At 49.1% G+C, this 26,135-nt stretch overlaps 2 protein-coding genes across 3 annotated transcripts; both read left to right on the forward strand.

Moving 5' to 3' along the window:
* The first annotated feature begins 1,226 nt into the window (after positions 1-1,226).
* Positions 1,227-6,100, forward strand: DHH (desert hedgehog signaling molecule). The gene is made up of 3 exons (XM_086713495.1): positions 1,227-1,826; positions 4,507-4,768; positions 5,049-6,100. The coding sequence occupies exons 1-3, from the start codon at positions 1,524-1,526 to the stop codon at positions 5,672-5,674; spliced, it is 1,191 nt and encodes a 396-aa protein (XP_086569621.1). The 5' UTR covers positions 1,227-1,523; the 3' UTR covers positions 5,675-6,100.
* Positions 6,101-20,972: 14,872 nt separating this feature from the next.
* On the forward strand, positions 20,973-24,416 carry RHEBL1 (RHEB like 1). 2 transcript variants are annotated; one of them, XM_086713514.1, is made up of 8 exons: positions 20,973-21,236; positions 21,878-21,949; positions 22,299-22,366; positions 22,642-22,724; positions 22,814-22,870; positions 23,063-23,110; positions 23,670-23,775; positions 23,912-24,416. In XM_086713514.1, the coding sequence occupies exons 1-8, from the start codon at positions 21,185-21,187 to the stop codon at positions 23,999-24,001; spliced, it is 576 nt and encodes a 191-aa protein (XP_086569640.1). In that variant the 5' UTR covers positions 20,973-21,184; the 3' UTR covers positions 24,002-24,416. The 2 variants fall into 2 exon arrangements, with proteins under 2 accessions (XP_086569640.1, XP_086569639.1); XM_086713513.1 differs by having other exon boundaries at positions 20,976-21,236; positions 23,670-23,751.
* Positions 24,417-26,135: the final 1,719 nt, after the last annotated feature.

Consider the following 26,135-nt stretch of genomic DNA (forward strand, 5'->3'; position numbering starts at 1 on the left):
GGGACAAAGTTTCTGCTCAGGATGATACAGATTGTGCATTGTACAACTTCCAGGGGCACCATTCACCTCATAGTCTTTATGTGACTACAGCCATTTTCTTGCAAGTGGCAGTCAGGTGTCTTGAGGAACACTTTTTTCTAATGTACAGAGTTGCACTGAGTGCTCATCTTGGAGCTGAGGGAGGGGGGAGTATAGAACACACACGAAAAGTGTAGATTCCATGAAAATTTGCTGAGCGCCCTACTCTAGGCCAGGTACTTAGCCACGGGGATTCATGGTAAACAGTTTTGTACTTAAGAACTGCTTTGTCTAGTAAGGGTGACCTAATTCTAATACATACCACAAAGGTTGACAGTTAATCACTGGTTCTCAGGGAAACAGGTGGGCAGTGTCAGGACATCAGGGAAGGCTTCTTAGAGACAGTGATTTCTAAACAATAATAGATTGGTGGGTGAAGTGTTGCAGGCTCAAAGCCTCTGAGATGAACCTAGATGGCTGGAAGCAGAGCCCGAGGGGGTCCAGAGAGGGAGAAAGCTATAGAGAGATGCCTAGATGGAAGGTGAAGGGAAGCATCCATTAGCCTGTTAGAGACTGTAACTGTACTCACTTTACCTTCCAGCAGCTTCCACCTGACAAAGTTATGCATTAGAAGAGAAGCAGCCTTTGGGTGTTTGACAGGGTGGAAGTTTGAAGTCCAGAGCTAGATAATAACTACAAAACTCTGTCCCTGATTCTGGGGGAAGCTCTCAGAAAAAAGCTGCAGAGTTACCAGAGAAAATGGTCCGCTGGTACCCACCCCTTCCAGTCCTAGTTACTGCTGAGAAGAGATGAAAAGTGGGGGACGTTTGGGGAGGACCAGTGAGAAGAAAGGCTCTGGTTGTATGCCCAAAGGGCTTGGCTGGCCTTGGGTAGAAACTAGAACCCATACTTCCTGGATGATAGCAGAGGACAATGGCCTGCCAGGATAGGCTTTGGGACAGTAAAGATCCAATTCAAGTATCAGAGGAGGGTGGTTTGGTGCCAAGCTTAGGTTTGGGAGTAGAAGGATGCTTATTCAGGCAGCTACGGACTGAAAAGCTGCTAGGAATTCTTAGACAGGTGCCTGCCCAGTTTCCAGGATGGGACACACTTCAATGGACCAGCGGTGACCGACTAGAGCCCCCGCCCCGGTGGGAGGGGGAGGGACGGTCCTGGGAGAAGGGCGGGGGGCGGGGCCAGGGGCCACTTAAGGCGGGGCCGGGGAGTTCTGGCAGCGCAGGAGCCGGGCAGCAGAGCCAGGCTGGGCTGGCACTCACCCACGACCCCCCTTCCCTGCTATGATGGCCCATCAGTAGCAGGTTCCAGACCCCCCGGGGGCATGTGGGCAGAGCCAGCGGCAGCCAGGTGCGCAGAGCCACAAGAGCTCTAGGGCACTCTGGGGGCAGCTCTGCCTGCTGGGCTCTCTGGTGCCTAGGGAAATGCCCAACTGACGGGCGAGCTAGTGAGGACAAGAACGTTCCCTGTGGCCTGAGTCCTCTGCATCCATGGCGCTGCCGGCCAGGCTGGTGCCCCTGTGCTGCTTGGCGCTTCTGGCGCTGCCTGCCCAGAGCTGCGGGCCGGGCCGGGGACCTGTTGGCCGGCGCCGCTACGTGCGCAAGCAGCTCGTGCCATTGCTCTACAAGCAATTTGTGCCCAGCATGCCCGAGCGGACCCTAGGCGCCAGTGGGCCGGCAGAGGGGAGAGTGGCAAGGGGCTCCGAGCGCTTCCGGGACCTGGTGCCCAACTACAACCCGGACATCATCTTCAAGGATGAGGAGAACAGTGGTGCAGACCGCCTGATGACCGAGGTAAGGAGGACCTCTCCCCACCTGCGCCCAGGGCACTGCCAGTTCCTGCGGCAGCCCCGGAAGGGTGAGCTGGGTTTCATCTATAGGGACCTTACACTCAAAATCTCTCCTCACCATTCCACCCCCCCGCCCAAGGAAAAAAAAAAAACCCACCTTTGCTCACTGGACTAAGTAATCTGGAGGGATCCCAATAGGGAGAGGCTCGAATGGGGAGGGGAGGAGGGACTAGTGAGAGTGAAGCTGGGAGAGACAGAGAGGGCGGAGAAAGGAGGATGGCGGCAGGCGAGACGGGAAATGGCTGAGGCGTGGACCGGGGGTCAGCTACCGAGCCAGGCAGGAAGGGCTGGGGTGAGCTGGGGGCCAGGAGCTGGCTACGCAGCAGACAGAAAGCTCTACCCTTAGCCTGGCTCCTGACCTGATTGTGGAAAAGATCTGTGGGCTTTGAAGAGATTGAAGAGATTGAAGGAGAAAGGGGTGGCGAAGGGTTAGGTCACCAGGTCATCTACCTGAGAAAGGGCTGAGTAGGAATTGTCTTCAGCATGGGAGAGGCACCCTAGAACCAAGGCAAGGCTATTCTAGAGTCTAAACGACTGTCTTGGGTGAAAAGTAGTCCTCAATGGGAAGAAGAGACGGGCCCACCTGAGAATCAAAGTGTTCCAGGCATTCCCTCAAGCTCAGTTTAGCTCAGGGGTTTTCCTTGAAATTGAAGATTAAATTCAACTACCATGCAGCAAACATCTGCTGCAGACTGGAATCTAACTGACCTAGGATGAGGTGAGCAATACCTTAGGGGTGAAGGACCACCTCTGGCCAGTGATCTTAAATGTCAGAACTGGAAGGAAACTTGGAAGTCACATTTTTCCACCTCCCCGCCTCAATTTTGCAGCTGAGAACTGGGCCCCAAGAGGAAAAGCGATTTAATCAAAGTCTTAAAAACTAATTAGTGGCATGGCTGGGACTAGAATTCAGGACTCCTGATTCTAAGTCCTATACACTTTCCATTACACCACCTAATTGTGTATGGAGTGGGGAGGTGGGGGGAGAGGGAGGGGTACGGATTTCCTCCGATTAATTGCCATAGTTTTCCAGGTTACTTTGTTAGGAAAACCTGTCCAGGGGAGAAAGAATTCCTTCTACTTCTACTCAGAGACTGGGAAGGGGACACTCCTTCCCTCCTTGGTCATGGAATATTGTGACCTGTTTCTCTGGCTGCCACCTGCAGCAGAGGGGCCAGAAAAAGGGACAGGCCCAGGAGGGGCTCTAACGGGCCTGGGAACCCCTCAGTCCTGCTTATCTCCCACACCCTGGCTGCAAAAGGCCTCCATTGAGTTGGCTCTGCACTGGGCTGCTGCCCCCGCAGGTCAAGGCCTCAGGGCCTCCTTAGGGGACAGAACGACAAAAAGTTGGAAGGAGTTACCACTTTTCCTGTCTTCCCCTCCCCTGCTCTCCAACCCTGAGGAGGTGTAGAAAACTCGGGAAGAAGGGAAGGGGGAAAGTGCCCCTCTGGCACTTAGGAGAAAACCAAGTCCGAGGTGAGAGGTCGGAGCGAGGAGAAGAAAAGGAAGCTGTCCTCTCCGAGCCTCCTCCCGCCGCGTCCGTGCTATGGTGCGTGCCAAGGTCTCCGGCTCCCAGACTAGAGCCGCCCAGATAACCGTGGTCTCACTCCCCCGGGTGCAGGCTTCCAGCCACTGATGCTTTCCCTCCTCTCCACTCCCACCCTGCAGGGGGCCCCCCAGTTCCGCGCAAGGGCAGCTCCTGCTAATCTCAGGTGCTACTCCCACGCCTTTCTGGGATGCATCTGGAACAGAGATGGAAAGACCGGGCTCTCCGGGCTGGCAGAGCCTGAGTTGGAATTGGGAGGGCTGGTCGCGCTGGGGGAGGGGGCCCGGCGGGCGGGAGCAGGGATGGGGGGCGCGGCTTTCTGCCCTTTCCTCTCCCTGAGCTGGGGCGGCTGAAAAGCGCCTTTGTGGATGGAGCTGCTGAGTCCGCTTCTCCCGGCGCGTCCCCGGCCTCGGCCCGGGATTCTCGCTCGGTTAAGTCATCCCGGAGAATGGCCATTGTACTTCGCGCAGCCCCCGCCACCCAAACCCTTTTTCCAGCAGCCTTGATCCCCCACGGCTCCGCTTGGGCACCTCTGTGGGGGGCACTCGCACCACGAAGGGGTTAATGCTAGGGGCCGAAAGGAGGAGGAGGAAGGAAGGAAGGAAGCGATGCCCGGTGCCAGGGAAGGCAACGAAACAAAAGATGAATCAGGCGGAGGGAGGGCAGCCGGGGCTTGGGGCGGGGGCCAGCCTCAAACAGGGGCTCCTCTCCGGGAGCCAGGCTGCTCAACCCCTCCCTGACCGAGCTTCCACCCGCCCTCTCAACTCTTGCCCTCTTCCAGGTTGAGCCGAGGTCCCATAACGAGTGAGGGGCGGGCGTCGAAAGTGGGGAAAGAGCTAGGTATAGGCACCCCCTATCAGTCTCCGAGGGCACCCCACAGTTCTCCCATAACGCTCTGGAAAAGGAGTGCTTATTGACGACTGCACCTATTCGGCTTCTCACTTCTCCGGGACACTCAAAACCTGGGAGGGAGTGGAGTCAGGCCAGGAAAACAAAGAATCGACCCTCCCGTCCAGGTCCCTTTTGCCCCTAAGGTGAGAGTGGTAGTGAGGAGACTGACTCCTTTATTCCCCGCCAGCGCTGTAAGGAGCGGGTGAACGCGCTGGCCATTGCCGTGATGAACATGTGGCCCGGAGTGCGCCTACGGGTGACCGAGGGCTGGGACGAAGATGGCCACCATGCTCAGGACTCACTCCACTACGAAGGTCGTGCCTTGGACATCACCACGTCCGACCGCGACCGCAATAAGTATGGGTTGCTGGCGCGGCTGGCAGTGGAAGCCGGCTTCGACTGGGTCTACTACGAGTCCCGCAACCACGTCCACGTGTCGGTCAAAGCCGGTACAGTAGGGGGTGGGTGGTGAGGTCCACCCAAAGGGGGCTCCTGCCGGGAAACTGAGGCTGCACCTCTCCGGTGCGACCGTAGGGGAGACCAAGTGGGCGTTAGGGTTGTAAACCATCCTTCCATTTCTACCCAGGTTGGGGCCAGATCCATGGGAAATTACATTCTGTCCCAGGACTGGTTGAGGTCTGCGGCTGGGCTCGACCCATATCTTTGAGAATCTGTACATCCTGGAACCGCTGGTCTTGATTCAGTCATCTCTGTGCATGTTCCCTGCAGATAACTCACTGGCGGTCAGGGCAGGCGGCTGCTTTCCGGGAAATGCCACCGTGCGCCTGCGAAGCGGAGAGCGGAAGGGCCTGCGGGAACTGCACCGCGGAGACTGGGTGCTGGCTGCAGACGCGGCAGGCCGGGTGGTGCCCACGCCCGTGCTGCTCTTTCTGGACCGGGACTTGCAGCGCCGGGCCTCTTTCGTGGCTGTGGAGACCGAGCGGCCCCCGCGCAAGCTGTTACTCACGCCCTGGCACCTGGTGTTCGCCGCTCGGGGGCCAGCGCCCGCACCGGGCGACTTTGCGCCGGTGTTCGCGCGCCGGCTGCGGGCGGGGGACTCGGTGCTGGCGCCCGGCGGGGACGCGCTTCGGCCGGCGCGCATAGCCCGCGTGGCGCGCGAGGAAGCAGTTGGCGTGTTCGCGCCGCTCACAGCACACGGGACGCTGCTGGTCAACGACGTCCTGGCCTCGTGCTACGCGGTTCTGGAGAGTCATCAGTGGGCGCACCGCGCTTTCGCTCCTTTGCGCCTGCTACACGCGCTGGGGGCGCTGCTTCCCGGCGGGGCCGTTCAGCCGACTGGCATGCACTGGTACTCTCGGTTCCTCTATCGCTTGGCGGAGGAGCTGCTGGGCTGAGCGCGGCGGACCCAGAAACCCAGGGGCGCCTGCTGAAACCGGGGCGTTCGGGCTGAGATCTGGGGATGTGGGCAGCAGAGGAGGCTGACTGCGGGGGGAGGAAGGGATAGGGGAAAAAATGGAGGCGAGACTGGACTGCTTGGTTTAGGGGCAACCTCCAGCTGAGAGGAGATCCCTGGTCCTAGGTAGACGGGGTTGATGGTGGGTACTCCCTGACGAGGACTATTTCACCTCTTCCCGAGTGCCTCGGTCCCACCCGATTATTTTATTTTATTTTCTATTTATAAATTGTAATATAATGATCTGCTTGCCCCGCCTGGCAAGGTGAGGGGCCAGGGCACGGCGTTAACACTGTCTGACACAGCCAGCCAATCTGACGTCTGACATTTTCCTACAGGTGGGCTAATAAAGGGAAGGCTTGCAGGAGCTTATTGGAAAATATCTCTATCCAGAGAGTAATTCACCTCCAGAGTGGAGAAAGGGAACTAACTCCGAGGCAATACCTTCCTTCTGACTCCTCCTACCCCACCCCAGCAGGTCTTTCCACCTGCTTCCTCCCCTCAGAGGTGGGGCCCAATTGATCAGCTCCGGAGACCAGGAGACCAGATGAGTCATACCCTTTTCTAGGCTGTTGGTGCCTTCTCTCACCATCCTTCTGCCCCGACGGTTCCATACAGAATGTTGGAGGGGACAGGGTTGTTGAAGGAGCAAGAGGGTCCAGGAACGTCCTTTCTCATTCATAGGGGTTCCAGCAAGGTCTCTGGCCATTGAGTTACTGATGCCCAGAGAATTCTGGTCCCTGATTGTTAGCCTGCAATCCTGGTCCCTTCCCAAAGGCCGTGAATCAACCTCATTCCCATTCTACCCTAGTGTCAGGGTCTGGATGGGTCCCGTGTTTTATTCTGGGATGTCACTGGACCAACTGATGACCCTTGGGAATCCCTGGCTAATTTATAACTGATAGTTCCCACACACTCTTGGTCAAGAGAAAGAACGGGCACAGAGGGCTGGAACTTACCTCTCCTGAAGGGCTGTGGGCAGAGAACAGCTTCAAGCCCTGGTGTGTGTGTTTGGGGGTACAAGGGGAGGCTCTCCAAGCAAGAGCATATAGGTATTACAACCTGAGTCCCCTTCTTTTTTAAGCTTATTTATTATTATTAGTAGTAGTAATCTCTACACCCAAAGTTGGGCTGGAACTTGTGACCCTGAGATCGAGAGTCTCATGCTCTTCCGACGGAACCAGCCAGGCACCCCCCCCCCCCCGCCAGGTCCCCTTCTTGATCACCTGTCCTAGTTGTTTCTACTGGCTTCCTTCACCATCTCCTCTTCCTTCCCCTGTTTTCTCTCTCTCTCGGCTTTCTTCCCTGGCCTGGGTGTTCCTGGAAACTTCAGGTTCCAATGCAGCAGACAGGCAGGAATTCGGGTGCCCCTGAGTTAAGAATGGATGCTCTGAGGAAGCTGGGCCTCAGTGGAAGGGTAATGTCTGGGGTCTGGGGGATGGAGGGGGTTGGTGGTACCACTGAGGAGCCAGCCCTTGCCTGTCTCAGCTGTGCACTCACAGTCCATAGGGTCCCTGCTTTACACCGCCCCCTGGTGGCTTTCAGGATCAGTTCTCTTCCAGACCACAGGAAAGAGAATTATATACTGCAGGGATGGGTGGACTGACCTGCGCAGAGGAGCCTTATCTCAGGAGGTGAAAGATGGTGTGCAGGGCTTGGTAAGTTGCCAGGGTTGAGCCACAGGTGTCAAGGGCTGGTGAGGAGACCACACGCCTCACCTTTTGAAAACTCTTCCAAGCCTGGCATTTTTGCATCCCTTGTGCCTGGTTTAGCTCTGTGGCTCCCAGTTGCTGAAGGTATAGTTGTAGCCAGATTCTGTGAAGATCCAAGTAGCCAGCTCATCTCCCTCACCTTGTGACACTTGAGTTCAATGTCTGGAGGTCAAAGCATACTTAGGGTTCCAGGTAGTGCTTGATAAAGGCAACATTTGAAAGCAGAATACGTTTACTTTTAATGTCCTTCCACTCAGTATTTCCTTCAATCCATACCAGGTACCCGTTGCCACCTTCCCCTCCCTTTTCCTGATCTCAGGAACATAATCCAAGCTGTGGATCTTTCCCCAGAGCATCGCCTTGAAGTCAGGCAGACCTGCAGATAATGATACCACCCCGAGAGGATTGTTGACAAGATGAGTGTATGTGCCAATGTGGAATAGGCACTCAGTCCATGTTTTCCATGATCTGCTCCATTTCTCACTGCCTTTGCTGCTTTCTATTCTCTGTCTACTTCTCTACTCACCACTCCACCAGAAGCAGGATTTATCCATGATTCCCAAATATTTTGGGGGCCGTGTTGCCCCTATAATGGTTTCATTTCATACCATTCTTTCAGAAGGTGCTGTGTAAAAGATTTGGGTTTGCTTTAAAACTAAAGTATAATTGGCTCGGTCGGTTAAGCGCCCAGCTTTGGCTCAGGTCATGATCTCTCAGTCTGTGAGTTGGAGCCTCACATCGGGCTCTGTGCTGACAGCTCAGAGCCTGGAGCCTGCTTTGGAGTCTGTGTCTCCCTCTCTTTCTCTGCCCCTCCCCTGCTCACACTCTGTCTGTCTCTGTCTCTCTCAAAAATAAATAAACATTTTTAAGAAATTAAAAAAAACTAAAGTATAATTAAAAGTAATCTTGTTTTGAGAAGTTACAGAGCATTTTGTAACCTTGGCAAGACCTCTCTGCGTACTGGGAAATCAGAGTTGAGAACCACTGTTTCAAGGTTCAGGTGACCTTTATAAGCCCTCAAATCCAGACATTTCACACCCCCCCTTTCTTCAAGCAGGAGTTACTTAACATCTACAGTGTAGTGCTGTATTACGCATGAAAAACACACAAAATATTAAGAAACAGCTTCCTCCATGGAGGAGTACACTTAAAGGTATAAGTTGGTTAACTACCAAATCAACATTGTTACTTAATCAGGATGAATTGAATGGGTGGAAAATGTCATCAAAGTACAGGGAAGACCTTGTGAAGACAGCGAGGCCCGGATAGAACGTTAAAGCGTATAGGTGGTAGAGACCAGAAAGGGCATTCCAGGCAGAAGTAACAACATGAGCAGCGACTTGGAATCTGGAAGGAAGATGTGCAAGCTGGCTACACGTAGTTCCAGTTGGGGAGTGGAACTACAGGTAGCAAATGTTTCTTGAGAACTTACCATGCATCAGGCCCTGTTCTAGCCCTCTACATGCATTCTCATTCCATCCTTAAGATAACCCTGTGGGGTTATATTACAGATGAGAACACCGAGGCAAAGAGAGGTTTAAGTCACTTGCTCAAGTTACCACAGCTGGTAAGTAGTAGAACGGGAGCAGGAATAACAAGAAATAAGGTTGCCTTGATGGATGGGGCCACCTCCTATAGGCCCTTAAGAAGTTTTTGACTCTCATTCCCTTCACTGAGTGACTAGGAAGTCCTAGCATTTTGACAGTTCTATTTTGCTCTCATTTTCATTGGCTCTTCTTTCTCCTGCCTGGATGGCTGGCTTCCTTAAACAATTTTTTTTAATGTTTATTTTTGAGAGAGAGAGAGAGAGAGAGAGAGAGCACGTGCCCATGCGTGTGTATGCGTGTGTGTGTGTGTGTGTGTGCATGCACGTGTGAACGGAGGGGAAGTAGAAGAGAGGAAGACAGAGGATCCCAAGTGGGCTCCAACACTGAGGGCACGCTGGGCTTGAACTCATGAACCCAGAGAGATCATGACCTGAGCGGAAGTTGGATGCTTAATCCACTGAGTGGCTGGCTGGCTTCCTTAACTAAAGTTACCTAGCCAGTAAACCAGTAAAGGATATTTATTGATTTATTGATTTATTTAAATATATATATATATATATATATATATATATATATATATATATAGGCACTCAGTCCATGTTTTCCATGATCTCCATTTCTCACCGCCTTTGCTGCTTTCTATTCTCTGTCTACTTCTCTACTCACCACTTCACCAGAAGCAGGATTTTTCCATGATTCATATATATATATATATATATATATATATATATATATATATAAATTTTAAAGTATATATTTAATTAGAGGAGAAGGGAGATTGAGCTTTGTTATAGACTGAATGTACACATCCCCCTCCAAATTCATATGCTCAAACTCTAATGCCTATGTGACTGTTTTTGGAGATGGGGCCTCTAAGGAAGTAACTGAGGTCAAATGAAGTCATAGGAGTAGGGTCCAGATCTGATGGGATTAGTGTCCTTATATGAAGAGACACCGGAAAGTTACTATCTCTCTCTCTGCCTGCACCAGGGAAAGGCCCTGTAAAGACATAGTGAAAAGGCAGCCACCTGCAGGCCAGGAAGAGAGTTCTCACCAGAGACCAAATTGGCCAGAACCTTGATCTTGGACTTTTCCAGCCTCCAAAACAGTGAGAAAATAAATGTTTGATGTCTAAGCCACCCAGTTTACGGTATTTTGTTATGGCAGCCCCGACAGACTAAATACAATCCTTCAGAAATGTTGGAAGTAAGAAGAGGCCAGTGCTAAGATGGGGTCTTAGTGAAAACAATGTACTCTGCTTGAAAAGCGAACATTTGTGACCTAGAGCTCTGACTGCTTTCGTGGTGTCCACCATATTGGAGGAAGCTTTCTTCTCTGTCTGGGAGACTGAAGCAGCTGTCTGTGGGAAGAAGGCTATGGCTGGTCAGGGTATTTCCCTGTGGGAATTGTGTGGCCAGTTAGCACATGCAGACTCTCTTCTCCCTGTGATTGTCTCTATATGTGGATTGATTGATGTATACAAATGAACATCAGAGGGGGAATATCTTGTCAGGTTTTACTGAGTGCCCGCTTTGTGCCAAATACTGTGCTGTGCCATGGGGGGGAGGGGAGGACAGTGAGTCAGGCATGGCTCTTACAGTTCACCTGGCAAGACAGACACGGTGGTCAGAACGTTGTTGGTGAGTGCAGTGAGATAGATGAGTGACTTTCAAGCTGAGACCTGAGGATGGGTAAGAGTTGTTCGAGCAGGGGGAACGGCATATACAAAGGTCTGGAGTTGGGGAGCAAGAGTAAACTGAACCCAAGGAGCATCAGTAAGTTCAGTTTAGTAGAAGGGAAATGTGAACTATTTAAAGATTTTTCAATTTTGTCCTAAAGATGAAAAGCAGTTGTAGGATTTGAAGCAGATGGGGGGCGGGGTGTCAAACTTCAATTTTAAACAAGAAATTGGAAATCGGATGGGCTTTTTAGGTCATCTTTATCCTTAAGTATGTTGGTCCTCCTCTGTGCATGTGAGTGTTGCTAGGTTTTTAAAAAATTTTTTAAAAACGTTTATTCATTTTTGAGAGAGAGACAGAGTGCAAGTGGGGAAGGGGCAGAGAGAGAGGGAGACACAGAATCTGAAGCAGGCTGCAGGCTCCGCGCTGTCAGCACAGATCTGTCAGCACAGAGCCCGACGCGGGGCTCGAACCCATGATCCGCAAGATCATGACCTGAGCGGACACTTAACCGACTGAGCCACCCAGGAGCCCAAGTGTTGTTAGTTCTGATTGCAAGTGGCAAATGCCGCCATCCCCGTACAGAATGTGTTATGGGAGCAGATGGTGGGGGACAGTGGAGGGATGCTGGAGCAGGGCAGGATAGGATAGGGACAGATCTGAAGGGGATACCTCCATCCCTGGCTTTGCTTCTCTCTGAAACCTAAACCCAAACTGTCTCTCAACTTGTCTTCTTGGGACCGCATAACCTAAGAACACAGTTATCTGACTCCAAACCACATGGTGTCCAAACAGAAGTCCTTGGAACTGGGGGCTCCTTTTCTGCTATTCTCTTTTACTTTCTAGCCATTCTTTCAGCAGAGTTTGGCTTAGCTTGGAGCTGATGGCCCTAAGCTGAGACAGAGCTGCCATCCTGAGAGACAGGTCTGGGATGAACATTGCAGCTGCCCAGGGAACAGCTGGTTAAGCCCTCAGCAGCTGCAGCAGCTGGGATTCCACCCAACATTTGAGCTGGGATTAATCCCATTTCCTCCACACACATCCCTTCCCTGTTCTAGTCCCTGGCCAGTCTACAGTATCTCGTAGAATTTTTGAGACTAAATGTCACGCGCCTCTCCCTGAACTAAGTGAAAGCCAAAGTCATCCACCTTCCTCCTCTTGGGGGCAGGTGACCCAAAGCACTTCTGGACCATTGCAGGAGTGAGAGCCTCCTTGCTCTCCTTCCCTCAATCCCTTGAGAAACTGGCTAGGATGGATTATTCTTTGAAATGTCTGATTTTCAATAACCATTAGAATTGGTGGGGTGAGGAGGTAGATTTCCTTTATCTTTGAAAGACTCTATACCAAGGCCTGGAAACTTGGTGGGAGTGTTACAGGAGGATCAAACATCATATGGGTATTTGTCACTTTTCAACCATGATTGCTTCTCCCTTAACTGTGATTCTACAGTTGTGAACAACAGGGCTGTTTATTCCATTTGGTGCTTATGCACCAGCTGTGTGACCTTGAGGAAATCACTTTGTAAGAGATGCCAGAGGCTACAATGAGGTGCTTCCAAGAAGTTGGAAAGAAGGGGGTGCCCTGAGATTTGAACAAGGCAAATTAACACAGAAAGGAACAAGGCATTTCCTCCCAGACCTGGAGAGTTGACTCCCTCCTTTCCACAAATATTTATCAGGGCCCTGCAAGTACTAACAGGTATTTTACTCTGCTGAGGATTTCTAATATTTTTCTAGGGAAACAGACAATCATTTTAATAGATTAAATTAATTTAATTAGGTTTTAGCTTGGTGAAGCGGCCCGACCAAATTTGAATTTTAGAGAGATCACTCTACTTGCCGAGTGGAGAATGAACTAGAAAGGAGTTAGTGAGTCCAGGGAGGAGAGCAAAAGCAAAAAGGATAGTGCAGTGGTGCAGACAAGAGATGATGTTGGTAAGGTAAAGAAGTGGCAATGGAGATGGAAAGAAAGGACAGTTCTAGGAAATATTTGTATTCATGGGATTGATAGGACTTGGTGGTTGATTGAATGAAGTAGGGAGCAAAGAGTAAGTAGGAGGAGAAAAGGCTTTCTCTCAGTTTTCGCTGTGTGATATTAATGTGCCTGAAATGAAAGAGGAGGAGTAATTGATCAGCCAATATCAATCTATAATCCAAAATGGAATGTGGCAGATGGGCCACTCAGTCAACGAGAGTTGTTACTGTGTGCCCAGGAGGATCTTGGTGAGGGAGGTGCCATATGTAGTCACTGGTGGGGCAGGAATGGTTCTTCAGGCCTCCAGACAATTGGCTGAAATCCCTCACAGAGATGTAATTTTCTCCTCTTCGGGCAACAGTCTGGTACCTCAAAGGGAGTGCCCTAGATAGAGGACACAGGCATCCTGGGTGGTGGGAAGGGAGCATGATGCGTCCGTTGGAATGGTAGGACCCAGATCAGGCACTCAGGACTTCTTGGAAGGCTTCTCTAGCATATGAGGATTTGGAGGTGTCCTGAGCAAGTCCAGTTCCCAAGTTGGCTAGACTGAGTGTTCTTCCCAGGATCTTCTTTCTCAGTGGTGTCCAAGGAGGGAGCCAGACCATCTGCCTTCCTCTAGGCATATCTCTCTGGCCAAACTGTCAATTCACTTTCAAACCAATAATGATAATTATTCTGATGGCTTCAATTCACTGAGTACCAGCTCTTTCTTTTCTTCTTTAACGTTTATTTAATTTTGAAAGAGAGAGAGAGAGAGAGAGAGAGCAAGAAAGGGGCAGAGAGCAAGGGGGACAGAGGGTCTGAAGTGGGCTCCACCTTGACAGCAGAGAGCCTCATATGGGGCTCAAACTCACTAACTGTGAGATCATGACCTGAGCCGAAGTCAGACAACTCACTGAACCACCCAGGTGCCCCTCGTACCAGCTCTTTCTTAATAGAGTACCTGGGATATCACACACATTATTGCATTTATTTCTCGCGACAGTCATGCAAAAATGAGTATTTGGTTCTAGAAGGACTTAAGCAAGTGACAGGGACCGCTGGAGACCTGGGTTTTGAGGCTATGCAGCCAGAAACATTGCCTCAAATCACAGAACCAAGCCAGTGCACCGTGGCACCTGCCACTAAACACTAGACACTGCAATTTGCAGACCAATGCTGACACCGACATGGATACAGGAAGTCACTGCTGACACCGCCGCCACGGGCCACCCTGGAACTCGATCTTTCTGCCAGCAGCCAGAAAGAATGTCGGACATCTGCTACCATGTTGTTCCAACCATTTCATAGAGGAGAAACTGAGGCTCAGAGTAGTGAAATAGCCTGCTTAAAATCACACAGTGAATAAGCTAGGGTTTGACACCAGCTCTGATTGACTGCAAAGTCCATGCTCTTTCCGCTGTGTTTTGCTGTGGTGACTCACTTTACTTCTCCAGGCTGCGGCTTCTCCGCCTGTAGTCTGGAGGAAAAGTCTGGACCAGGTGATCACCAAGGTCCTCCGTCTCTAATCGGTTATAATTCAATTATTTCGTACATTGCTGGTTATGGTCCCTGGATTGGGAAAGGTCCCTCAAGAGGAACTAAGTACTTCCTATTCTCCTGAAATGGATTGGTGTTTATCATCTCCATACTAACAGAAATCAAGAGTAGGTGTAGGAGCGAGAGGGAGGACCAGACGTAGGGAACACGCAAGGAAGACGCCTGCATGTATATTGTGGTTATTTTTCTGTGGAGTGCCTAGAGACACATATCCTTCAGTTGCCCATCAACATGCGAATACCTGGGGCGTGCCCCCAAATCCACATGTCACAAATAAATACATTCATTCAGTACGTTCCCCTTAACCCCACTAAAAAATTCCTGTTCTTCCTCCTATGTCTTCTAATCCTACACATGGAATTGCCATCTTCCTTCACTCTGCTTTAATCAGATCATCAGCTTCACTTCCGTCTGGAGTGCCCTCCCTAACAGTCCTCGCTATCCTCTCTGTTGTGACCCGGTCCAGGCCCTCATCTTCTCCTTTCTGGGTATTGGCTTCCTATTAGGGCTTCCCCTCCAGCCCCAACCTCTCTTGGTACTACCTTCTCTAAAGGGCCACCAGTGTGACCCTCATAAAGCTTCCCCCCCACACCCACCAAGTTAACAGCAAAGATTCCACTGTTTACTGCAGTGCTACCCAAACCTTGTACTGTTTTCATGACTATGTCCACAGTCTCTTTCTACCCGTATAAAGGTTTAGTATTCTTCTTGAATTCCATTGGCTTTTCTTACTACCAGCTTTAGCTTCTGTGCAAGAATATTTGTGAAGTCATAGCTTTGGCATTATCACTATTGTTTTTCCCACCACATATTAAAAATCACACAACAAAACAGAATTTTAGGTGTGTATGTTACCTAAGTCATCTTACATACCACTAATGGTATATTTTGAGAATGCTGGATACTGAACAAATGTCAAATTCTTGTTAGTAAACTCTACCCCCAACAGGGGGGCTCAAGCTCACGGTTCTGAGATCAAGGGTTGCATGCTCTAGACTCTGAGGTCAAGAGTCCCATGCTCTACTGACTGAGCCAACCAGGCACCCTAAAGGTCAAATTCATTTATTTTGTTTTGTTTTATTGTATTTTACTTCATTTTTACTTGTTTTTTAATGTTTATTTATTGTTGAGAGGGAGTGAGAGAGACAGCACCAGCAGGAGAGAGGCAGAGAGAGGGGGACAGAGAATCTGAAGCAGGCTCTGTGCTGACAGCAGACAGCCTGAGATGGGGCTCAAACTCATGAACCTCAAGATCATGACCCAAGCCGAAGCTGGATGCTAAACCAACCGAGCCACCTAGGTGTTGCCCCCTCAAAGCTCAAATTCTTATAACTTCTTAAAAAATATTTATTTAGGGGCGCCTGGGTGGCGCAGTCGGTTGAGCGTCCGACTTCAGCCAGGTCACGATCTCGCGGTCCTTGAGTTCGAGCCCCGCGTCAGGCTCTGGGCTGATGGCTCGGAGCCTGGAGCCTGTTTCCGATTCTGTGTCTCCCTCTCTCTCTGCCCCTCCCCCGTTCATGCTCTGTCTCTCTCTGTCCCCAAAATAAATAAAAACGTTGAAAAAAAAATTTAAAAAAAATATTTATTTATTTTTGAGAGAGAGACAGAAACAGAGCATGAGCAGGGGAGGAGCAGAGAGAGAGAGAGACACACACACACACACCCAGAATCCGAAACAGGCTCCAAGCTCTGAGCTGTCAGCACAGAGCCTGGCGTGGGGCTCGAACTCGTGAACCGTGAGCTCAGGACATGAGCCAGTCAGACATTTAACCGACTGGGTCACCCAGGCACCCCAAAGGTCAAATTCTTAAAGCTGGCATTCAGAGCCCTCCCTGATCTGATCCCAGTCTAATTTCCAGCCTTAATTCACAGACAGCCCACATTCATAGAGTGCTGCAGGTACAGGGTCCACTCTGTATTTCCAGACATGCTGTGTTTTCAATTCTCTTAACTTTTTGCTATTTTCCCTAGGGCCTTCTCAAGCTTTAAGGCCCAGCTACATCATGAATTAGCATGTGAAACCTCTGATCCAGACAGAATCAAGCTCTTTCCTTCCTCCTTTCCTGCCTTCCTCTCTTCCTTTTCTCCTTTTCTCTCTTGAGAATAATTCCTTCCTCTATGCTTCTAGCTATTCATACTCTGATGTGAGACTTAAATATAATTTTGCCTTCTAATCTCTTACTTGATAATTTTCCCTACCATAATTCAGAGGTGTATCATTCAGAGTCCTTGGGGGAAACATTGCACAAATGGGGAACTGAGGAGAATATAATGGAAGGGCTGTTCATAACGTTGTAGGAAAGGGTTAAAGAATATCTTGGAGAGGGGGGGAAACATTGAGTCTGGCTTCAGTGAGGAGCCACTAGAAGTGGTGATCCCTAGGCCTAAAGGGGCAAGGGAAGGAAAGGTTATGAGAACCCAGAAAGACTAACTGCAGTTGTGGTTGAAGGAAAGGTCCGCCCAGCAGGGTCTGTGGCCTCTGGTAACCGCATGTGTGAGTCCAGGAGAGATAACAGAAGAGTTGCCAGTTCAACCCACAGAATCAGAAGAAATAATACATTGTTGTTTTAAACCACCAAGTTTGTTGTTGCTGTTGTTGTTGTTGTTGTTGTTGTTGTTGTTGTTGAAGTCATCTTTACTCCCAACGTGGGGCTCAAACTCACAACCCTGAGGTCAAGAGTCACATGCTCTGCCGACTGAGCCAACCAGGTGTCCCTGGAACCCATACTTTTGATACAAACATAGTAAACATGTTTTCACTTTTTATAGAGATACTTAAAACAGTTTTCTGGCAGCAGTGGATCTTTATTTTGTCTCAGTTGTTTGAGACGTAACAAAATATATGATGCCATCACTGTAAATTTTATTCCAAGCCCATTTATCTACCATTAGAATAGTTTACTTCCTTTAGGTGATCCTATATTGGTGATCATTGTATATCTTTGATCTTTACAAAATAACTGTGTATGCATTACTCTTTAAGGTGATTGATATTTAATAAACAAATATCTTGGTCCCGAGGTGTGCAGGTCTTGTGGATTGGCTCACTGAACATTTATTCCTAATCACCTTCTCTTTTGCCTTCCTTTACTAGAGAGGGTAGAAAAGAAAATGCTAGGGGCGCCTGGGTGGCGCAGTCGGTTAAGCGTCCGACTTCAGCCAGGTCACGATCTCGCGGTCCGTGAGTTCGAGCCCCGCGTCGGGCTCTGGGCTGATGGCTCAGAGCCTGGAGCCTGTTTCCGATTCTGTGTCTCCCTCTCTCTCTGCCCCTGCCCCGTTCATTCTCTGTCTCTCTCTGTCCCAAAAATAAATAAACGTTGAAAAAAAAAAAAAAAAAAAAAGAAAAGAAAATGCTAAAACTTCCAGGCTCCCTTGCAGCTAGAGATGGCTATACAATAGTTTGGTTTAAGGAGATGGGGGTGAAAATCTGCTGTGAGACCTTCTCTTTCTGTTTAAAAAGAAAAAACCAGGGGCTCCTGAGTGGCTCAGTCTGTTAAGACTTTGGCTCAGGTCATGAACTCACTGTTTGTGAGTTCGAGCGCTGCATTGGGCTCTGTGCTGACAGCTTGGAGTGTGGAGCCTGCTTTGGATTCTGTGTGTCTCTCTCTGCCCCTCCACCGTTCACACTCTGTCTCTTTTTCTTTCTCTCTAAAAAATGAATAAACATGGGGCGCCTGGGTGGCTCAGTCGGTTAAGCGTGAGTTCGAGCCCCACATCGGGCTCTGTGCTGACCGCTCAGAGCCTGGAGCCTGCTTCACATTCTGTGTCTCCCTCTCTCTCTGCCCCTTCCCTGCTCATGCTGTGTCTCTCTCTGTCTCAAAAAATAAAATAAACATTTTAAAAAAATGAATAAACATTAATAAAATTTTTAAAAGAGCCATAGGAAGAGGAAGCCTTTGTCTTAGGCCTTTTGCTTTCTCCCTGATTGAAAACAAGAGAATTTGAGAATGATTTAATAAAGAGACTGTTTACAAAGGTGTGAGCAGGGTATAGGGAAACCACACAGGGGTAGAATAGTACCCTGGGGTGAGTATCAGAGAAACTGTTATCACTGTAGGCCTGAAGGGGACAGAGCAACTAGAAACAGAACAAAAGAGGTAGGTGCGGGGGGGGGGGGGGGGGGAGAGTTGGAGGAGTGACTTGAGGGGTGCTGGGAACTTCCAAAGGGGACATAGATACTCTCTTCCATCCATGTGATTTTCTGTGAGGGCTTCTCATAGGCTGAACTCCACTGATATCCAGGGGGTAAGTGTGCCTCCTGGAAACAAACCTGGGTGGAAAAGAATAGGGAGTTAATCTGGAAAGACAAACAGCATAAAAGCCATCTCAATTATCTTTATACCCATATTGTGCAACACTTTGTGAGAGTGTCTGGTACAAAGTAGGAGATGAATCAATTTTTGTAATGTTTATTTATTTTTGAGAGAGAGAGAGAGAGAGAGAAATACAGAGCTCTAGCAGAGGAGGGGCAGAGAGAAAGGGAGACACAGAATCCCAAGCAGGCTCCAGGCCCCTAGCTGTCAGCACAGAGCCCAATGCAGGCTCAAACCCATGAACCTTGAGATCATGACCTGAACCGAAGTTGGGCGCTTAACGGAATGAGCCACCCGGGCGCATCAGAGATGAATAAATTTTTGTCGACTTTCACTGAATCCAGTTCTTTGTTCTACCCTGCAGTGCTTAAGACCCAATTTGGAATCTCCACCAACCTCACTCAGGCCAAATAATCCAACATAAAGTTGCTGGTCTGCAAGGAACTCCCGTTACCCAGTTGAAAAGGTATTTGGGTCCCTTTCTGAGGCCAGATTAACTAGCTCTTTGAAACAACTTTTGTAGATCTGAACTCTTTAAAGCATTAGATAGTTCCACAGTTATACAAAGCCTGTCCTCCAGTACAATTTGGCTGCTAAATACCAATTCGTCAGGACCTTCCAGAAGAAATAACTTCTGTGTGCTACCTATATGGCTAAGTCTCAGTTTCCACATCTGTAAGATAAGGGTGATAACAGCTACCCATCATTCAAGTCTCAGGTACAAATGTCTTTGAAATCCTCAGGATTTCTAAGATATCATATAAAAGAAGAGGAGTACCACACCCCATTACTGTCTAGTCCATTAATATCTTGGGCTCCCCCCACCGCTACAGATATTATTTTTTTATTTTAGCTTATTTATGGTTTCCTCTTAGATTGTTGGTTTTCCCCCAAAAGAACACTTGCTCCTTATGAGCAAAGACCTTGTGTGTGTGGTTTGCTGCTGTATGCCCAGCACCTAGATAGGACATGATGATTGTTTGATAAATATGGTTGATAAATGGGTAAGTAATACCAATGACCACCTAGTCAAGCCACCTTCACCTCTCACCTGGACTACAAGTAACAGTCTCCTAGCTGATCTCCCTGCTTCCCCTTCTGCTTCTGTCCCCCTCATTCTTCACAACCAGAGGTATACTTTTTTTTTTTAAACCAGGGAAATATTTTAGAAACACTATTCAGATCATGGCGTGCCCCAGCTTAAACATGATCAACTGCCTTCTGGGTGCTTAGAATTAGACCAAACTTCTTCTTTTCAAAAAAAATTTTGATGTTTATTTACTTTTGAGAGAGAGAGAGAGAGAGAGAGAGAGAGAGCGGAGGAGGGACAGAGAGAGAGGGAGACACAGAATCTGAAGCAGGTTCCAGGTTCCAAGCTGTCAGCAGAGAGCCTGACGCGAGCTTGAACCCACAAACGGCGAGATCATGATCTGAGCCAAAGTGGGGGCCTAACCAATTGAGCCATCCAGGCGCCCTTAGACCAAATTTATTTACATAGCCTGGCCCCTGCCATTCTCTTGGATTTTGTCTGTTTTGGGCTGACTCACTCACTCTCTCTCTCTCTCTCTCTCACCTCTTCTTCTCCTGGAATTTAACAAATTTATTTTCATCGTAACACCTGTAGCACTGATGGATTCTTCTGTCAGAATTTTGTTCTAGCTAGTTCTTTATTGTCTTTCAGACCTCAGTTTAAATGGGGCTTCCTTTGAGAGGAAGTTTTACTATCTAATGTGGTCATTTCTTATTATGCTGCCTTTTATAGCACTTAATACTATCTAATATTTCCTTGTTTATATGTTTGTTTCTTCCACTAGGTTTTAAGCTTTATGCGCACAAAGACCTTGTCTGTCATGTTCACTGCTCTATCCCCAAAGCTAGAACAATGTCTGAAACATACAGTAAGTGCTGAATAAATATTTGAATAAATGAATGTGATGATTATGCTGATAACAACAAAATTTCAGATGACCTAGCCACAAATTCAATAACTTTTTCAAGAATAAGAGTTGCATTTCCGAAGATCCTGATAGACTATGGAAATTGACAATAAAAGATCTGAGGCTGAAGTCTGGGGGGAAGAAGAGATAATATATTGGAACTTGGGCCTTTTTTTTCCCTATCCAAGGATCCCAGAGACCTTGCAAAACGGAGGCCTAGAATCTTTTGACCAGAAATTCCAGCCAAGCCATAACGGGTATCTTCCATCCACGATTCTTGATTCTTCTTGATTCTTCGCAGCCACTTGTGTCGGGTTGCAAATGCGCAAACACCTCTAGGACCCCGGCTTCCTTTCTGTTTCTTTATGAATGAACCGGCTTTAGTCTGCGCAGGCGCAGCTCCTGGTTCTTTGGCTCCACGTGAGGCCCACCCTTCCCTCCTGCTGGCGGCCCCGCCCTTATCCTTTCCAATGAACCAATGGCGAGCGGCCTGGGGGGCGGAGCCCGGAGCGGCGCGGCAGTGTAGATCCCCCGGCGCCCGGCTCCCTCGCGTTAGTCTTGCTGTGTTGTGATCACGTGGCCAGCTCCGGGCGCGGCGCTTGTTTTGGTTTTCCTCTAGCTTGCCCCTGGCAGCTTCAGGGTGAGCGACTTTCCTGTGCCGGTTGCTGCGCCTACCTTACACTCTGATCTCCCTTTCTTAGGGCTCTTTCAGCCCGCAGTTCTGCAAGCCCCTTGGGGCCGGCTACTGCCATGCCGTTAGTTCGCTACAGGAAGGTGGTCATTCTCGGGTACCGCTCTGTAGGTGAGTCTCCGCCTTGGGGAGAGCACCGACGCACCGCGGCTTTGTGGCCAGAGGAGGCGCGCTGTCGCGGGAACGCGACCCAGACAGGAATGGTGGCATCGTTAGAACGGGGTTGTAGGGCGAGGATTGAAAGGATGGAGGAGGAAAGGCTGGGGTGGTGATAGTGTGTGGAGGGTTGCAGGAAGCAGGAGAACGTAAGGGTTAATGTGGGCTTGGTTGCCAGAACACCAGACTGGTCCCCAGTGTTACCCTGGGGACGGGGGGTGGGGTGGTGGGGGGGGGTGGGGGGGGAGGATGGGGTCAGGATTTGATGGATGGGGGCGCGGTCTGTGTGGGGCAAGTCGCAGGTGCCCGGGCGCGAGGCGACTTGATCCTAGGGGAATCCCGGATCTTTCCAGGGGTGGGGTGGGGAAAGTCTGCAGGAAAGGCTTCCTGCTGCGCTACTGAATGCATCCGGTGGCCAGGGTGCAGAGACCCAAGGCGAAGAGGGTGAGGGTAGGCTAAGGAAAAACATTGCATGGCACCCACAGGCTAGGGTGCTAATTTGGGGTCCTCTTTAGCCCTGGGCCACAGCCCCCGAAAGGGCAGAGGATGTAAATGTGGATGGATGATTTGGATACAACTACCACTGCTTCCCACAGGGAAGACATCTTTGGCACATCAGTTTGTGGAAGGCGAGTTCCTGGAAGGCTACGATCCTACAGTGGAGAATAGTGAGTAGATTTCTCCCCTAGGGGTGGGGCAGGGAGGTCTTTGTTGCCCCATCCAATTCCGTAATTAGGGAGTTTCCTGGTGCCAAGGGGCTGATTTGATTAGACCTTAAATCTAATCTTTTCTCTAGTAATCCTGTTCTATGAGTGGAGCTAGAGAGTGGATTTTGCAAGATACTGCGTCCAGGATGGTGTAGATGTAGACAATGAGAACCTTAACATTGTCCCTCTAGCTGCCTGGAGAGCTCCCTAGACCCGGTCCATCTATATCACCCCTAGGGTTAAGAATGTATGGGGGCACACATTGCTAGCCCTACAAGCACCTCACAGTCAAGTTTTCTTTTCTTTTCAGCTTACAGCAAGATAGTGACTCTTGGCAAAGATGAGTTTCACCTACACCTGGTGGACACAGCAGGGCAGGTACCAGTTTGGGGTAGGGTATCTAAACATGGCAGTTCAGTTGTGGGAGATGAAGTCTGGTTGCCTCTGTGGCTCATCTGTAAAGTAGTATTAAAAGAAAAGCATTTTAGCAGAGGGTAGTGTGCAGTGCACAATGGAGCTATTCTGTAAATTCTTGTTGAATAGAAATGACTGGAATATTGAGTGCCCTAGGGAGGGTCCCCAGGATGCAACCCACAAACCTTTGCCAGCTGAGTGTTATGTATCTAGGTACTGATGTTTCTGTTTCTTGTCAGGATGAGTACAGCATTCTGCCCTATTCATTCATCATTGGGGTCCATGGTTATGTGCTTGTGTATTCTGTCACCTCTCTGCATAGGTAAGTGACCAAGGTTATGAGTGGGGAACTTGGGAGGATCTGAGGGCTGTCTCAGAATAAGTTTATAGCTCCATTTCTTGTGTTCAAAGCTTCCAAGTCATTGAGAGTCTGTACCAAAAGCTACATGAAGGTCACGGGAAAACTCGGTGAGTGGCTCTGGGAGATAGAGACATAGTATGGACTTAAGGGGATGGAAGAGAGCAGGGGGTCCAAGTTAGGGAGGAGGCCAGGACAGATCCTGTCTGATCTGATGGGGAGTTGTCCAGCCTTGATGTGAAGGAGGTTGGGGTCCATGCAGAGTGGGAGGGGATCCTATAGTAACTGGTATTTCTTCACAGGCTGCCAGTGGTGCTAGTGGGGAACAAGGCAGATCTCTCTCCAGACAGGTACGAAGATCTCTATACCTAAAGGCAGAGGAAAGTGAGATAGACTAGGAATCAGTTAAGGCTCTAGTCCTGGTTCTGCCACTGACCTTAACAGTCATTTCACCTCTTTTTTTTCTAACTGGAAGGTTAACACAGGATAACCCTTCTTTGGTTTTTAAATTTTAAAAATGTTTATTTATTTTTGCAAGGGGTGGGAGGAAAGGAGGGGCAGAGAGAGCAGATGACACAGAATCCAAAGCAAGCTCCAGGCTCTGAGCTACCAACACGGGGCTTGAACTCATGAACTATGAGATCATGACCTGAGCTGAAGTCGTATGCTCAACCGACTGAGCCACCCAGGTGCCCCTACAAGATAACCCTTCTATTGCAAAAGCTGTAATTTCATATTTCAAGCTTCCATCCTAGGCTTCTTTGTTTTCCTTGATTTTCTCCTTCCTCAAGCCTCCTCCCAAACCTTGGAAGTGGGATGGGTAAGAGGAAGTCTAGATTCTATAAAGATTTTGCAGAGAACGTGGGGACATTGCTGTCCTCCTTCTTCACGTCACAAATCTGTTTCTAGGGAAGTCCAGGCAGTTGAAGGGAAGAAGCTGGCAGAGTCCTGGGGTGCAACATTTATGGAGTCATCTGCTCGAGAGAATCAGGTGCTTGGCCTGAATATTAGGAAGGTGGTCGGGTAGCAGCGTTTTTCTTATGGCACTTCTTGGATATGGGGATGGTGGGGGAGTGGGGAATACACCTCAGAGCTGGGTCATATTGGTGGCAGTAACTAACTTTGTTGCTCTGATTCTCTGTCCCTTGCAGCTGACTCGAGGCATCTTCACCAAAGTCATCCAGGAAATTGCCCGGGTAGAGAATTCCTATGGGCAAGAGCGCCGCTGCCGTCTCATGTGAGCCCTCAGGCATTGGGTAGCTGCCTTGATTCTGCCCCTGGCACTTGCCAGGCTCCAGCGGGTGTAGGCCCTTAGGACTTCACGGGTATGGTTGCCAGCTGTGTTCCCAGTCCTCTGGTCACACAGTGTGGTGCCCTCATGTTTGCACACTTCTCCCAGGCTCCAGTGGCCTGGTTGTCAATGTTTACAACGGGGCAAGGATGTCTCATGGGCACTGGCCTCTCGTCTTCTGTTTTTGCTAAATGAGTTGTTACAACCTGCAGGGTTGGGATATGAGTCCTAAGCATTCTTTATTCAGGACCCAGTCTTCTGTGCAGGTTTTGGGTGTTGGCTGTGTGAAGGGAGCTGGGGACTCCTGAAGTGGAGCTGACTCCCTAGGGTAACAATGTATATATGCAAATAAACTGAGAAATCTTTTCGTCTTGGCTTCTCTGTATGTGGGGAGAGCTCACAGCCAGTATCTCCTTTTCCAAGGAATGGTGACTATGGCCTTTGGTGGGGAATAAGGGCTAACTCTTTCCTCCTACCTCATTGCTATTCCTTACTCCTCACTCATTCAGGAGGACCATTACCCTAAGACTTATTACTTATTTTTTCCCACCTTCTTTTCTCCTAGGTTCTCCTGTACAGGTACCAGTTGGCTGCCACTCCCATCCAAGTTTATAGGCTCTCAAGATCCCCTTAACTACAGAAACACTACCCTCTAGTGGCCAGCTGCCACATGCTGACCTAGCTTCCCTCCTGGGGGAAGCTGGCACTCAGCATTTGATGGCACTCAGAGAGAGGGTAGGGTTTGGGGAGGAAGGAAACCCCTCATCCTAGTGATGTAATAATTAAGAAGGAGGGTAGAGGCAGGGACGGAGTAAAGTGTTGGTGAAGATTTTGGCTTTCCAGAAGAGTCGAGTGAAGGAAGAAATAATGCTCCTGGTGTATATCAATCCTTCCATTCCCCATGTCCCCAGAGCCTTTCATTAAGTGGATGTTCTCTGGTCTTTTCATTACCTTTGGTGACCTTTTCACACCCTTCACACCTTTGGAATCATGTCACTTTTTTTAGGTGTCAAAAGGTATTGCTTCTACTCTTTCTTATTGACCGGCCATCTCAGTAGGAGGATGGACATTTTAGCTAGGAAGGATCAGTCCTATCTGCCTCTAGTTTTCCTGCTCACCCCCCATCCCCACCAGACCTAGAGTCTAACTGGCATAATACTTCTGCCAAGGATTTACAAGGGTTACTGGAATAGTACCATTAACAGGGAGAACACAGACTACTCTTGCCAACTGAGGGAGTCTGAGGTACCCTGTCAATGCACTTAGTTGGGAACGATGGGAAAAATCTTAGCTGTGACCTTGCGAGTGCTTGAGTCTAGGCTAGTTGGGCTTACAGTTGGGGTGACTGTTTGTCATACTGGTTTTTAAAAGTTCTGCCAGCTGCTTTTGCATCTCTAATCCAGAATCTAAAATATAAAGGCTGCTGGAAGGAGCATTCTCCAAAGGACAAGCTCGGTGGTTAAGGATTCTCTTTAGGGTGGTCACCACTCTCTTTCCTTATATTAAAATTAGGTCCTTTTGCATATCTGACCTGGAATATTCAATATAGGTTATCTATTGCCCTGTTGCCATTGCCATGAGGTCTGGGATAGACTTATAAATGTTTGAAGTTTTCTAAAAGTGTATCAAGCAATCTCAAAGTCCTGACAAAAATAATGAATAGTAGTTAATAGGTAGGTTAGAATACTTTTCCACTTAGCCGTGTGACCTTGCACAGTCACTTAACCTCTCTGAGCCTCAATTTCTCATTTATGAAGTGTAGTTAAATCCGCATAGAGTTGAGGTGAGTTAAGTTGTGGTGATATTTGAAATGCTTAGAACAGTTTCTCTTACATAATAAACTCTTGAGAAAGGCGGCTCTTGTGTTGTTGGAGGTCTTTTTGGTGAAGGTCAGCCTCCCTGGCTCTGGATGTAGAGAGTAGGGAGGGACCTTTCATTTTCCAACTTCTGTCTCTTGGTTAATTTATTCACTATAGCTGGGACAAGTGTGGAGTTGCTGCTGGCTTTTTTTTTTTTTTTTTTTTTTTTTTGCTGAAATAGACCCGAATGGTCAGTGCAGGGTACATGGTACCAGTGTCTGGCTA

The sequence above is a fragment of the Puma concolor genome, chromosome B4 (assembly GCF_028749965.1).
Source record: "Puma concolor isolate L17-30 chromosome B4, mPumCon1.1.hap2, whole genome shotgun sequence".
In the NCBI taxonomy this organism is placed as follows: domain Eukaryota; kingdom Metazoa; phylum Chordata; class Mammalia; order Carnivora; family Felidae; genus Puma; species Puma concolor.